General features: G+C 40.6%; 1 protein-coding gene across 1 annotated transcript in view; it reads left to right on the top strand.

Annotated features, from left to right (window-relative positions):
- The window catches only part of rasa2 (RAS p21 protein activator 2), a 192470-nt gene extending 178647 nt beyond the window's left edge, over positions 1 to 13823 (top strand). The window contains exons 20-24 of the mRNA XM_060834481.1: positions 684 to 766; positions 5188 to 5405; positions 7048 to 7151; positions 7415 to 7604; positions 13440 to 13823. Coding sequence (XP_060690464.1) covers positions 684 to 766; positions 5188 to 5405; positions 7048 to 7151; positions 7415 to 7604; positions 13440 to 13464 — 620 coding nt within the window. The 3' untranslated portion in view covers positions 13465 to 13823. The remainder of the gene's footprint in view (positions 1 to 683; positions 767 to 5187; positions 5406 to 7047; positions 7152 to 7414; positions 7605 to 13439) is intronic.
- Positions 13824 to 14101: the final 278 nt, after the last annotated feature.

The raw sequence follows: 14101 nt of genomic DNA, 5'->3' as shown, positions 1-14101 counted from the left end.
GTACTGGAAATGCATATAGTAATTACTGAATCAAAATCCTTTTAATTCTTTAAAAAAAACAGTAGCTAATCACCAAAGGAAAAGGAAAACCTCATTCAACCACCTGATGAAGGAGCAGCGCTCCAAAAGCTAGTGCTTCCAGATAAACCTGTTGGACTATAACCAGGTGTTGTGTAATTTTAAAATTTGTATGCCCCAGTCCAACACCGGCACTTCTAAATCATTCAATTGGCAAGTGATCAAGTGTTGAAGCTGACATCCTTTCAGAATCTGCCGGCTAATGTTTTGGCTACTGATATAGTGAAGTTTTGGTCAGGAATGAGCTGTGAATCACACTTTTCTGCAATCATTGCCTATTGGAGTTGTACAATTCAGCTTACTTTAATGTGCAATTTGACAGTTAAAGCATGATTTCTTTTGATATACATTTTATTTTCAAAAGCATGAAGGATGAGACTATAGGTAATGTACTAACTCTGAACACTTTGTTTGATTTTAACTTATAGTAGATGCTTCTTGATTAAAGTTTTCCGTATTGTGCAAAACATTAATGAATCATGTTTCACAAATAGCAAACAGAATGGGTATCCAACTTGCAGTGTTGTTTTATTGAGTCTGATTGTACTACTGCCCAAAATTGTCCAAGTGAAACTTAACCATTTGTGTTGAATCTTTTTGCATAGGTAAAGAGTCCCTCTACAGTATCCTGATAAAGAACATTATTGCAGTTGAGAAACTTGAAGAAAGATGCTTCAACAGAAAAAATGTATGTGACAACTCCATTCTGAAATAGCTGGTGAAAATATGTACTGTTAAAAATGTTGTTTTTCTTAAATGTAAACTGGAAATGCAGACCAGAAAAACTGAGCCAGCATGCTAGTTTTGTGACCTTTTGTCAAAACTGGTCTGACAAAGCACCATTAACCTAAAATGTAAATTGTTTCCCTCTCCATAGTTGCTGCATGCGTTAAACAATTTGTACTTCAAATTTCCACTATTCACAGTATTTTGCTTTTGCAAAGCTGATTTTGACCTGTCAATTTTTGTTTTATTTGAGGTAAATGTTCATGTTAGGAGAGCATTTCTTTGTGTTTCGTGTTTAAAAATAGTGAATTTTATTTGTGACCCTCTAAAATTCTCAATACACCTGTGGATTAAATGCAAGCTTACAGATCATATTTGACCAGATTTTTCCATCAATGCTGAATTCAAGTCCTGTTTGGGTGGGAATACTTGAGAAAAACCTTGATGAATATTAAGATGCCTAGAATGAAACTTTTGAGTTCTTTGAAAACTATTTTTGAATGATGTTAAAGCCGTCATTAATTTCAACTTCTAAAATGACATTGCTCTTTCAAGTATACTGGTAATAACTGAGCTTAAAATTTCAGGTCAGCGGGTTGGGCAACACCTATGGAGAAAAAGCACAGTTAATGTTGTTGCCCTGAAGAAAGGTCACTGAACTCAAAATGTTAACTGTGCTTTCTCTCCACAGATGCTGCCGGACCTGCTGAGTTTTTCTAGCAATTTTTGTTTTTGTTTCTGATTTACAGTATCCATAGTTCTTTTATCTTTTGTTTAAATTACAAATTGTCTTCTGAGCTGTATGAAGGCGACAGCATCTGCTTCTATATGTTTAACACGGCTGATGTCCTTCAGTTCAAATAAAATATTGATTATGTCCAAATAATGTGCTTCTTCAATGACCTAATCGTCATTTGACCTGACCTTATATCCTAGGCTCTCAGCTTGTGTGTCTCACTATCAGGAGTTGGAACCTATGGCGCTGGAAAAGTACAGTATGTCAGGCAGCATAAGCCTGAAACGTTGACTCTCCTGCTCCTCGGATGCTGTCTGACCTGTGCTTTTCCAGCACCACACTTTTCATCTCTGACTGTCCAGCATTTGCAGTCCTCACTTTCTTTCTCTCCCTCTCTCACCATCAATACCTTTTACTTTTGCTTTGTATGTATGTTGTATTTGTTCTGCATCTTAGCTTTGAACTAGATTGTCTCTCCCACTAGTCAGTACATGAAATGATGAATGAGAGATTGGGAATTAGGCCATCAATGATTTGTCATTGCAACTGGTTTAGTGTATTAAAATTTGGTGAAATAGATATCTAGTCTCTCTGCTGTTTCCTCACTGGAATTAAATTAATTAAATGGAGCTGATGCCTCAAACCAAAGCTTTACTTATTGAGCTGTCTTCCAAATGTCTATAAATCTAAATATTTGTTGTTACTATTGTAGTACTACAGTATTGCACATAGTTCTGGTCATCCTGCTATAGGAAGGGTGGTAGTAAACTGGAAAGGGTGCAAAAAAGATTCACAAGGATGTTACTGAAACTGGAAGGTTTGAATTATGAGGAGAAGCTAGATAGGCTGGGGCATTTTGGAGCTGAGGGTGACCTTTTAGAGGTTTATAAAATCATGAGGGGCATGGATAGGGTAAATAGCAAAGATCTTTCTCTGGGGAAGGGGAGTCCAAAACTAGAGGGCAGAGGTTTAAGGTAATGGGGGAAAAATTTAAAAGGGGCATGACAGGCAACGTTTTCATAGAGAGTGTGTATATGGAATGACTGTCAGAGGAAATGATAGAGACAGGTACTATTACAACAGGTAAAAGACATTTTGGACAGATATATGGATAGGAAAGAGCAAAGTCAGAAGTCTCACAGCCCAGGTTATAATCCAACTGGTCTGTTTAAAATTACAAGTTTTTGGAGCTTGAAAGGACTACACCTGACAAAAGGCGCAGTGGCCTTAAAACTTGTAATTTTAAATAAACTTGTTGGAATATAACTTGGTGCTGTGGGACTTCTGACTTTGTCCACCCCAGTCCACCACTGGCATCTCCACATCAGGTTTAGAGGGATATGTGCCAAATGCAGGCAAATGAGACTAGTTCAGTTTAGGAAACCTGGGAGGCATGGATGAGTAGGGCCAATGGGTCAGATTCTGTACTGTATACCTCTGACTCTATAGCACCTTTAATGTAATAAAATGTTCAAAAGTGCTTTAGGTTTAAAAACAAAACTTGACACTATGGTACCTAAGGAGATATTAGCTCAAAAGAAGGCTTTACAGCATCTTACAAAGAAGAAGCGAGAGGCAGAGAAGTTTATGCAGAGAATTCCAGAGCTCATGGTCACCGTCAGAACGCTCAAATGTCCAGAATTAGACAAGTGCAGGGACACTGGACTGGGGGACAATCCAGTAGTAGGAAATGATGTGGTCATGGAAGCATTTGGAAGCAAGGACTAACATTAAATGCTGCCGGCTTTTTAAAAACGTTTTCTAATCAGCTTCTTCAGAGAAGTTATTACACATCTCTGGAGCAGTGAGACTTAAATGTTTTAAAGGTTTACAATTAGTTGTGTTATGTTGTCTCTTTTTAAATTATTAAAATTCACCATAGTCACAGGCTGCTATCTGATTAGAGGCATGAGTGTCACTATCCCTCAGGAGAAGGCTGAGCTTAAGAACATGAGTTTCATGGTGACCTCAACTGCTATGTGAATTGAACCTGTATCACTCTGCATTGCAGAACAGCCATCCAGCCAATTGAACTAACCAATCTGGCAATGCAGACAGCATGAGTTCAGTTCCTGCACTGGCTGGGGTTACCATGAAGGAGTCTCCTTTTCAAACTCTCCCCTTGCCTGTAACCCTCAGGTAAAACCACCACCAGTCGTCTTTCTCTAATGATAGAGCAGTCCTGTGGTCGAGTAGAACTATGGTGACTTTGTCAAGTCGTTGCAGTACATCTGTCCAGGAGGTGGTACTGATTGCACCCAGATTGCCCCACTGGTGAGAGTATTAATTATTTAAAGTGGTGGCTTGGTGCCAATCAAGCAAGCTGCTATGTCTCAATTCTGTTGAACTTCTTAATTTGCCAGTACTCCTGGAATAATCAAAATAAGAGGTGGTCAGTAGTGTGATACAATTCTGTCTTTTAAATGTTGAAAAGGTTTGCTGAAGTAAGGAGGTGAGTTGTTTGCCACTGAATATCCTGCCTCCGAGCTGTTCTTGGCAACCACATTATTTATGTGCCTTATATAGTTACATTTCTGGTTACTGATGACCCCAAGAAACTGCTGATGAGGGGTGCAGCTATAGTACGGGGCATTCTGCTATAATGTGACAGTTGTGATCCTCTGCAACCTCGTGCTATAGAAAATCACTCTATCAAAAACTGCTGTAGAAGATGTCTAATAGAAAATTGCTATATCTGCTCAGTAGAAAGTTTGCATTATCCAAACAACATCTGCAATTAGTCAGTTGCATTATAGCCAATTTGTGCTAACAATGCACGTTATAGCAGAATGACTGACTTGTAATGCTTTTGAATACTAATGAGAGATGTTTAGATTCTTTTTGTTGGATGTAGTAATTTTCAGGCACTTGTATAGCTTACATTTTACTTGTGTCTTGCCCACCCCATAAGATAAGAGACTGTGGTGTTGGAGGTAGTATATTGACTTGGCTAGAGAATTAACTAATGGGTAGGAAACAGCAAGTGGGGATCAGGATTTCTTCTTAAAATTGGAAACCTGTACCCAGAGGGATTCCACAGGGATCATTGCTGGCACTGCAGCTGTTAGCTATATATACTAATGACTTGGCAGAAAGAAATCAATGAACTCTAACCAGATTTGTAGATGACACAAAAATAGGCAAAAAGCTACATTGAGATAGGGATCTAAAAATTGGCAGAGAATTAGAAAAAAAGCAAATAACTGCAGATGCTGGAAATCAGAAACAAAACCAGCAATTGCTAGAAAAACTCAGCAGGTCTGGCAGCATCTGTGGAAAGGAAGCGGAGTTAACCTGCTGCGTCCAGAGAGATATTGATCAATTAAGTAAGTGAGCAAAGAGTTGGCAAAGGGAGTACAAAGTGCAAAAATGTGGAGTTGTCCCTTTTGGAAGGCAGAACAAAAGAATAGTAACATTTAAGTGGTTAATCAAATATTACCAGAATTTAGTTTAACCTATGGACTTTGTTTTCACTGACCATTTCTTGCTTTAAATAAAAAGATATTGTAATCTTGGTTAATGTGCACAGGACATTTACTTCCTACGTTGCATCACTTCAAGTTTATCAGATGCTGCTTCAACCTCTCCTAATCCTGGGCCTTCAGTGACTCAATGAGATTTAAATATCATTACGTTTGTGTTTTCAGATGTTTCAAGTCCTCAGTATTGAAAAACCTGAGAGACCACTTTATGTTCAAGCCCGTAACTGTGTGGAGGCCAATGAGTGGATTGAGATAATCACCAGAGTGAGCCGTTCCAATCCTGAGAGGCTGCGTGTTTACCATCCTTGTGCTTTTATATCTGGAAGCTGGATTTGTTGCAAAAATACAGATGAGAAAGCTGCTGGTTGCACAAGCTGTACTGGGTGAGTCATTCTCAGTGAAAAATATCACCTCTGCCATGATGTTTTTAAGACTGCCGACTGATTCCAAGCAAAAGCAATAAATAAATACCAAATGATTAAACACAAAGCATCTGTAAAAGCACTTAGAAATTTGCAGCAAAGTGCTAAGTAAAATAAGTTTTAACGGGTTTTGTCACTGGTGTAACTTACCTGGTAGGAGAAAGTGGAGACTGCAGATACTGGAGACAGAGTCCAGAGTATGGTGCTGGAAAAGCACAACAGGTCAGGCAGCATCCGAGGAGCAAGCGAATTAACGTTTCGGGCATAAGCCCTTCATCAGGAATGAGGGCTCTTGCTGCAGCTATACAAAACGCTGGTGCGGCCACACTTGGAATATTGTGTACAGTTCTGGTCCCCATATTTCTGGAAGAATGTGGAAGCTTTGGAAAAGATGCAGAAGAGATTTACCAGGATGTTGCCTGGTCTGGAGGGAAGGTCCTGTGAGGAAAGGCTGAGAGACTTGAACCTGTTCTCATTGGAACGAAGGTGGCTAAGAGGGGATTTGATAGAGACATACAAGATGATCAGAGGATTAGATAGGGTAGACAGTGCAAGTCTTTTTCCTAGGATGACGACATCAGTGTGTACAAGGGGGCATAACTACAAATTGAGGGGTGATTTAAGACAGATGTTAGAGACAGGTTCTTTACGCAGAGAGTGGTAAGGGCATGGAATGCCCTACCTGCTAATGCCGTCAACTCAGCCACATTAGGGAGATTTAACCAATCTTTAGATAAGCACATGAATGATTTGGGGATAGTGTACGAGGACGAGCTGAGAATAGTTCATAGGTCGGCACAACATCGAGGGCTGAAGGGCCTGTTCTGCGCTGTGTTGTTCTTTGTTCTATGTTCTATGAAATGTCAATTGTCCTGTTCTTCGGAGGCTGCCTGACCTCCTGTGCTTTTCTAATACCACACTCACGACTCTGCCACTTATCTGGTATCCAGTTTGCTTTAAGCTTCCCAGTATTCGATGTAAGCTAATTCTTAATTCCTACAATGATATGAAAAAATACACTATCAACTAAATCTTTCAGCTTTGCTTCCCTTGGCCTAGAATTTCTCTGTTCTAATGTGGATTGTAAGTGTATCTTTATAACTTGTTACCTGATAAGTGTTTCTACAAAATAGGATTTCAGTAAGCTATGATGCCCGCTTGTTAGGAAACTCAATTCTGGACACTACCCCAAGTTACATTTGGCAAATGTTCTTCTACTAATATGTTGTTTTGACCCCATCTACTCGAATAGATAAGCAGTCCTTGTAATAAGCTCTGAGTAGTTCTGCTATACTCTATCAATGTGATGTAATCTATTAATGCGAAAATGTGGGCATGATGCCAAGTTGAAGAAAACTGTAACAGATTTGAACAAATTGTGCATCTCTGACCTTTGATTGATGGTGTTGGAATCCGATATTACACAATGTACTTGTGCGTGTGGTTCAGCTCAAGTTACCTTTCATTTGAGATAGGGATAAGCTCAAGTATAATTCATCCAAATCAGTTCCTCAAAAATATCTGAAGGGATATTTTCGATTTCACAAACTTCACGGCCTGCTCCTGTGTTAGTACTACTGCTGTTTTCCTTTCTTGCCTCCAGGGGTTCTCCAGCAAATATCCAGCTAGCTATCGACTGTGACCGGGAAGCTGAAAGGATATTTTCACTGTTTCATGCCAACCTGCCCAGGCTACAGAAAATGGAAGGTTAGTTTCCAAGATTTCCCAGTGAATATTGTAACTTTCTTCATGTTCAATTTTACATTTTAAATCCAACCAGGGAAAGTTATTCTCGATGTGACTTTACTCTGTAAATGAAGGTCTGTGACTTGGAAATATATGTTACTGTGTTGACGCTGTCTTTTAGGAAAACTAGTGAATTCTCATAATGGAGAGAATCTGAAGATTGTTTGTTTGTGTCTTCAACACTTCAACTATGCTTTCGTCCTTATGCTGACATTTCTCCGCAGATGCCTGTGGGAGTATAGATGTGTATCAAGGACCTCAACAGGAACAGGATGAATATGCCCACTTTACTATTGAAGACTCAAGAGTCACCTTTAAAACTCTTCAACAAATAATCACAGTCGTAAATAATTTGGCCACTTTTCACGAACAGTATCGAATCAAAAGGTCAACAAGTGCGATATATGGCAGCGAGTAAGTATTAGTTTAATTTATTGTTACTTTTTTTGATCAGTGTTATTGGAAAAGTCAGCATTTATTTCCATACCTCATTTCTCATCATAAAACAATCATCATCCCAGGGATTAGCTTGTTAACTTCTGTTGAATTTGCCCTATGGCAAGTATGTCCTTCTTTAAATAAGGAGACCAAAATTATCTGCACCACTTCTGGTGAACTCTCACTTCTTTCTCTTCATTCCTTCTGAAATAATCGCATTACATTTGCTGCTTTGCAGTCTGTAGGAGCATTCCATATTCTGGAATGTAGCTCATTTGGTCCAAGGAATTTATCCACCTTTAACCAATTATCTTTTCAAGTATTACCTACAAAAATACTAATTTCTTTCAGTTCTTCAGTTTTGTACTTGGTTGTATTGTATTTCTGGGAGATTTTCAGTATCACTATGAACAATGACATAACATAACTATTTAGTATCTCTGCTATTTCCCATGTCTTCACAATAATATCCTATAAGGGGCGAACGTTTGTCCGAGCTAATCTTTTTCTTTTTACATGCCCAAAAAAGCTTTTGGAGTCTGTATTTGTTTCTTTGTGTAGCTTGTGTTTCATAATCTTGTTTCCTTTTTATTAACTGACTCTTGGTCATCCTTTGCTGGATTCTAAATTGCTGCCAATTTTCATCTTTATCAATTTTGGCATCCTTATAAACTTCCTTTTGATTTTAAAGCATTATTTATTTTGTTCCGTTAGCCATGGTTGATTTACCTTTGCTAGCCAGTGGGAAGGATTTTCCTGGGAAGGAACCAAGGGATCAGTTAAAGTGTGTTTGCTTTAAAGCAAGGAGGATCAGGAATAAAAGTGATGAGCTTGGAGCATGGATCAGTACCTGGTGCTATGATGTTGTGGCCATAACAGAGACATGGGTTACTCAGGGGCAGGAATAGTTGCTGGATGTTCCAGGGTTTAGAGCATTTAAAAATAGGGAGGGGGGAAAGAAGAGGAGGGGGTGTAGCACTGCTAATCAGAGAGGGTATCACAGCTACAGAAGCTTCCATTGTCGAGGAAGATCTGCCTACCGAGTCAGTATGGGTGGAAATTAGGAACAGCAAGGGAGCAGTCACCTCGTTAGGGGTTTATTACAGGCCCGCCAAGAACAGCAGGGAGATGGAAGAAAGCATAGTTTGGCAGATTTTGGAAAAGTGTGGACGTAGTAGGGTTGTTGTAATGGGTGACTTTAACTTTCCCAATATTGATTGGAACCTCCTTCGAGCAGAAGATTTGAATGGAGCTGTTTCTGTAAGGTGTGTTCAGGAGGGTTTCCTAACTCAGTACATTGACAGGCCAAGGAGGGGAGAGGCCATTCTAGACTTGGTGCTCGGAAACGAGCCAGGACAGGTATCAGATCTTGTGGTGGAAGAGCATTTTGGTGATAGTGACCACAACTGCCTCACATTCTACATAGCTCTGGAGAAGGAGAGGATTAGGCAAAATGGGAGGATATTTAATTGGGGAAGAGGAAACTATGATGTGATTAAACATGAATTAGGAAGCATGGATTGGGAGCAATTGTTCCATGGTAAAGGCACTATAGACATGTGGAGACTGTTTAAGGAATAGTTATTGCAAGTGATGAATAAATATGTCCCTCTGAGACAGGCAAGAAGTGGTAAGATAAAGGAACCTTGGATGACGAGAGCGGTGGAGCTTCTCGTCAAAAGGAAAAAGGTAGCTTACATAATGTGAAGGAAGCTAGGGTCAAACTCAGCTCTCGAAGAAGGAGCTCAAAAATGGTCTGAGGAGAGCCAGGAGGGGGCACGAGAAAGGCTTGGCAGAACAGATTAGGGAGAACACAAAGGCATTTTACACTTATGTGAGGAATAAGAGAATGGTCAAAGAAAGAGTAGGGCCGATCATGGATAGCATAGAGAATTTGTGTGGAGTCTGAGGTGGTAGGGGAAATCCTACATGAGTTTTTTGCTTCTGTCTTTACGAAAGAAACAAACTTTGTAGTGAATGAAACCTTTGAAGAGCAGGTGTGCATGCTGGAATGGATAGAGATAGAGGAAGCTGATGTGCTGAAAATTTTGTCAAACATTAAGATTGACAAGTCAACAGGCCCCAGACCAGATTTGTCCTCGACTTCTTTGGGAAACTAGAAATACAATTGCTTCGCCACTTGCGAAGATCTTTGCATCCTCGCTCTCCACTGGAGTCGTACCTGAGGACCGAAGAGAGGCAAATGTAATTCCTCTCTTCAAGAAAGGAAATAGGGAAATCTCCGGCAATTAAAGACCAGTCAGTCTCACATCTGTCATCTGAAAGGTGTTAGAAAGGATTCTGAGAGAGAGGATTTATGACCATCTGGAAGAGCATGGCTTGATTAAATGTCAACACGGCTTTGTGAGGGGCAGGTCATGCCTCACAAACCTTATCGAGTTCTTTGAGGATGTTACTGGAAAAGTTGATGAGGGTCGAGCTGTGGATGTGGTGTATATGGACTTCAGCAAGGCATTTGATAAGGTTCCCTGTGGTAGGCTAATTCAGAAGGTCAGGAGGAATGGGATACAGGGGAACTTAGCTGTCTGGATACAGAATTGGCTGGCCAACAGAAGACAGTGAGAGGTAGTAGGAGGAAAATATTCTGCCTGGAAATCAGTGGTGTTCCACAGGGCTCTATCCTTGGGCCTCTACTGTTTGTAATTTTTATTAATGACTTGGATGAGGGGATTGAAGGATGGGTCAGCAAGTTTGCAGGCGACACAAAGGTTGGAGGTGTCGTTGACAGTATAGAGGGCTGTTGTAGGCTGCAGCGGGACATTGACAGGATGCAGAGATGGGCTGAGAGGTGGCAGATGGAGTTCAACCTGGATAAATGCAAGGTGATGCATTTTGGAAGGTCGAATTTGAAAGCTGAGTGCAGGATTAAGGATAGGATTCTTGACAGTGTGGAGGAACAGAGGGATCTTGGTGTGCAGATACATAGATCCTTTAAAATGGCCACCCAAGTGGACAGGTTATGTTAAGAAAGCATATGGGTTTTGGCTTTCATTAACAGGGGGATTGAGTTTAAGAGCCGTGAGATCTTGTTGCAGCTCTATAAAACTTTGGTTAGACCACACTTGGAATACTGGGTCCAGTTCTGGTCGCCCTATTATAGGAAAGATGTGGATGCTTTGGAGAGGGTTCAGAGGAGGTTTACCAGAATGCTGCCTGGACTGGAGGGCTTATCTTATGAAGAGAGGGTGACTGAGCTAGGACTTTTTTCATTGGAGAAAAGGGGGAGGAGAGGGGACCTAATTGAGGTATACAAGATAATGAGAGGCATAGAAAGAGTCGATAGGCAGAGACTATTTCCCAGGGCAGAAATGGCTAACACGAGGGGTCATAGTTTTAAGCTTGTTGGAGGAAAGTATAGAGGGGATGTCAGAGGCGGGTTCTTTACACAGAGTTGTGAGAGCATGGAATGTGTTGCCAGCAGCAGTTGTGGAAGCAAGGTCATTGGGGACACTTAAGAATCTACTGGACATGCATATGGTCACAGAAATTTGAGGGTTCATAAATGAGGATCAGTGGTCGGTACAACATCGTGGGCTGAAGGGCCTGTTCTGTGCTGTACTGTTCTATGTTCTATCTTCTCTGGTTTCCTCCCACAATTCAAAGATGTGCAAGTCAGGTGGATTGGCCATGCTAAATTTGCCTTCGTTTTAGGTGCGTTCGTCAGAGGAAGATGGGTCTTGGTGGGTTGCTCTTCGGAGAACCCGTGTGGACTTGTTGGGCTGAATGGCATGTTTCCACACTGTAGGGAATCTAAACTAATCTAATCTAAATGCTGGCTATCGTATGGCTACCGTTACATCCTATTGTGTATTTTTCCCAATTCATTACAGCCAGCTTTACCCTCACCCCTTCATTGTTTCCTTCATTCAGATTTAGGATCCTGGTTTAACACTCAAATTTAGTGTGAAGTTCCATTGTATTATAGTCACTATTTATCAAAAGCCCCTTTACACCAAGATTATTAACTAGCTTTTTCTTATTACCTGTTAACAGGTCAAGTAAATTAGATTCCCTACAGTGTGGAAACAGGCCCTTTGGCCCAACAAGTCCATACCGACCCTCCGAAGAGCAACCCACCCATTTCCCCAGATTTACCCATGACTAATCCACTTAACACTACGGACAATTTAGTTTGGCCAATTCACCTGACCTGTACATCTTTGGACTGAGAGAGGAAACCGGAGCACGCAGAGGAAACCCACACAGACACAGGGAGAACGTGCATACTCCACACAGACAGTTGCCAGAGCCAGGAATCGAACCCGCGTCCCTGGTGCTGTAAGGCAGCAGTGCTAACCAGTAACCTGAACCCTAGTTAGTTCATCCATGTACTCCTGCATAAACCCATCTTGTACATACTCCAGGAATGGGGAGCTGATGGCCTAAAGGTATTATCACTAGAACTATGAATCCAGAGACCTCAGATAATATTCTAAGGACCCAGGTTCAAATCCCACTCTAGCAGATGGTTGAATTTGAATTCAGTAAAAATCTGGAATTAAGAATCAAATAATGATCATGAATCGATCGCCAGAAAAACCCATTTGATTTCACTAATGTCCTTTAGGGAAGGAAACTGCTATCTTTACCTGGTTTGGCCTACATATGAGTCCGGGCCCACAGCAATGTAGTTGACTGTTAACTGCCCTCTAGACAATTAGGGATGGGCAAATGCTGGCTTGGTCAGCAATGCCCTCATCCCCTGAATGAATTAAAAACAACTTATCCTTCACAGCAGCCATTCTGATTGGCTTTACCCAGTTCCACATACAAGTGGAGTCACAGGTAGACAGGGCAGTGCAGAAGGCTTTTGGCACACTGACCTTCTTCAGTCAGAGCATTGAATATAAAAGTTGGGCCACCTTTCTCGAGGAAGGATGTTTTAAACTGGAAAGAGTGCAGAAGAAATTTACAAGGATGTTGCCTGGACTCAATGGTTTGAATTATATAGAGAGAGGTTGGTCAAGCTAGGACTTTTTCTTTACAGTGTAGGAGGCTGAGGGGGGACGTTATAAAGATGTTTCAGATCATGAGAGGCATGGATGGGGTAAATGCACTCAGTCTTTTCCCCAGGGTTGGGGAATCAAGGACTAAAGGGCATCAGTTTAAGGTTAGAGGGGAAAGAATAAAAGGGAACCTGAGGGACAATGTTTTTACACAGAGGGTGGTACGCATATGGAATGAGCTGCCAGCGGAAGTGATTGAGACGAGTACATTAACAACATTTAAAAAGCATTTGGGCAAATACGTGGATAGGAAAGGTTTAGAAGTGCAGGGAAATGGGGTTAGACTGGATAGGCATTTTGGTTGCCATGGACCAGTTTGGGCAAAATTGCCTATCTTTGTGCTCTAGGACTCTATCACTCGAAGTTGCCCATTATTACTGAATTATCCATATTACGTGCTTCTCTAATTTCCTGATTTATTCTGTGCTCCGTATAGTGTTTAGTAACCTGTGAACAACTCCCACAATTGTCTAACCCAAGCTGATTCTATATCTCGATTGTTTGATGTGAGAGCCTTGCTCCTCCATGTACTGATCTTGTCCATTCTTGAGAGAGCTGCTGTATCTCCATTTCCTTTTTGCCTATCCTTCCTAAATGATTGTTGAACATGGTTAAATATTCAGTTCTTGGTCTCTGTAGAGGCAATTAAATCATATCCATTTACCTTATTTTGTGTCTTTAAATCATCAGTGATGCTGTAAATGCTGAGTGCAGCTTTCTTCTCTGTAAAGTAACAAGGCATTTCAGAAAGTTGTCATCCGAAGACTTTTTTTATTCGTTACAGAGAAAATCCTATCGGAGCAAAATAATCCCAGCTGAAGAGAGAGTATTATAGCTGCTGAAGCTATACAGGATAAGCCTCTGGAATTACTTATTCTTTTATCACTCCTATATTGGTGTAAGTATCGGAGAGGCTGGCGAGCCTGGCCTTTGGGAGACATACAGAATGTTTTACTGATGACATTTATGTGAAGTCCACAAGAGTTCAATGCACTTTAATCATCTGAACTTTCCCAGGTGATCATAATTTATATATTTTTTTTAAAAACTGATATTGGTATCAATTTTTTTCAGATCAGTTGAATGATCCGTTTGGCCATAACGTGGTTATTCATTGTGTCCGTTCTGTGTGTTTCATTTGATTTTTGCTGTATATTATGTTGGAAGATCTGCCAGAATTTTCTTAAATCTCATTAGATGTTTTTGCATAGTTTAAATATTTTTCTATCTTTTAGTGAAAAATGAACCAAGTGGAAGCTGTTAAATATTCTAATATCCCAAGAGTCTGTACTTTTCTGCAGATCACCAGAATTATCCAGATTGTGTTCCATGGTAATTGTAATGCCCTGTCCATCATGTACACTTTTAAGTTTTCATTACGTGGCTTCTTTCAGGGCTCCTTGTGTAGGCTGTGAGCAGGTTGAGCCTTGTTAATTCCTGCATATG

This window comes from Hemiscyllium ocellatum, chromosome 13 (assembly GCF_020745735.1).
Source record: "Hemiscyllium ocellatum isolate sHemOce1 chromosome 13, sHemOce1.pat.X.cur, whole genome shotgun sequence".
Lineage (NCBI taxonomy): Eukaryota > Metazoa > Chordata > Chondrichthyes > Orectolobiformes > Hemiscylliidae > Hemiscyllium > Hemiscyllium ocellatum.
The sequence above is the reverse complement of the archived record's forward strand: the minus strand, read 5'-3'. Positions and strand labels throughout refer to the sequence as shown.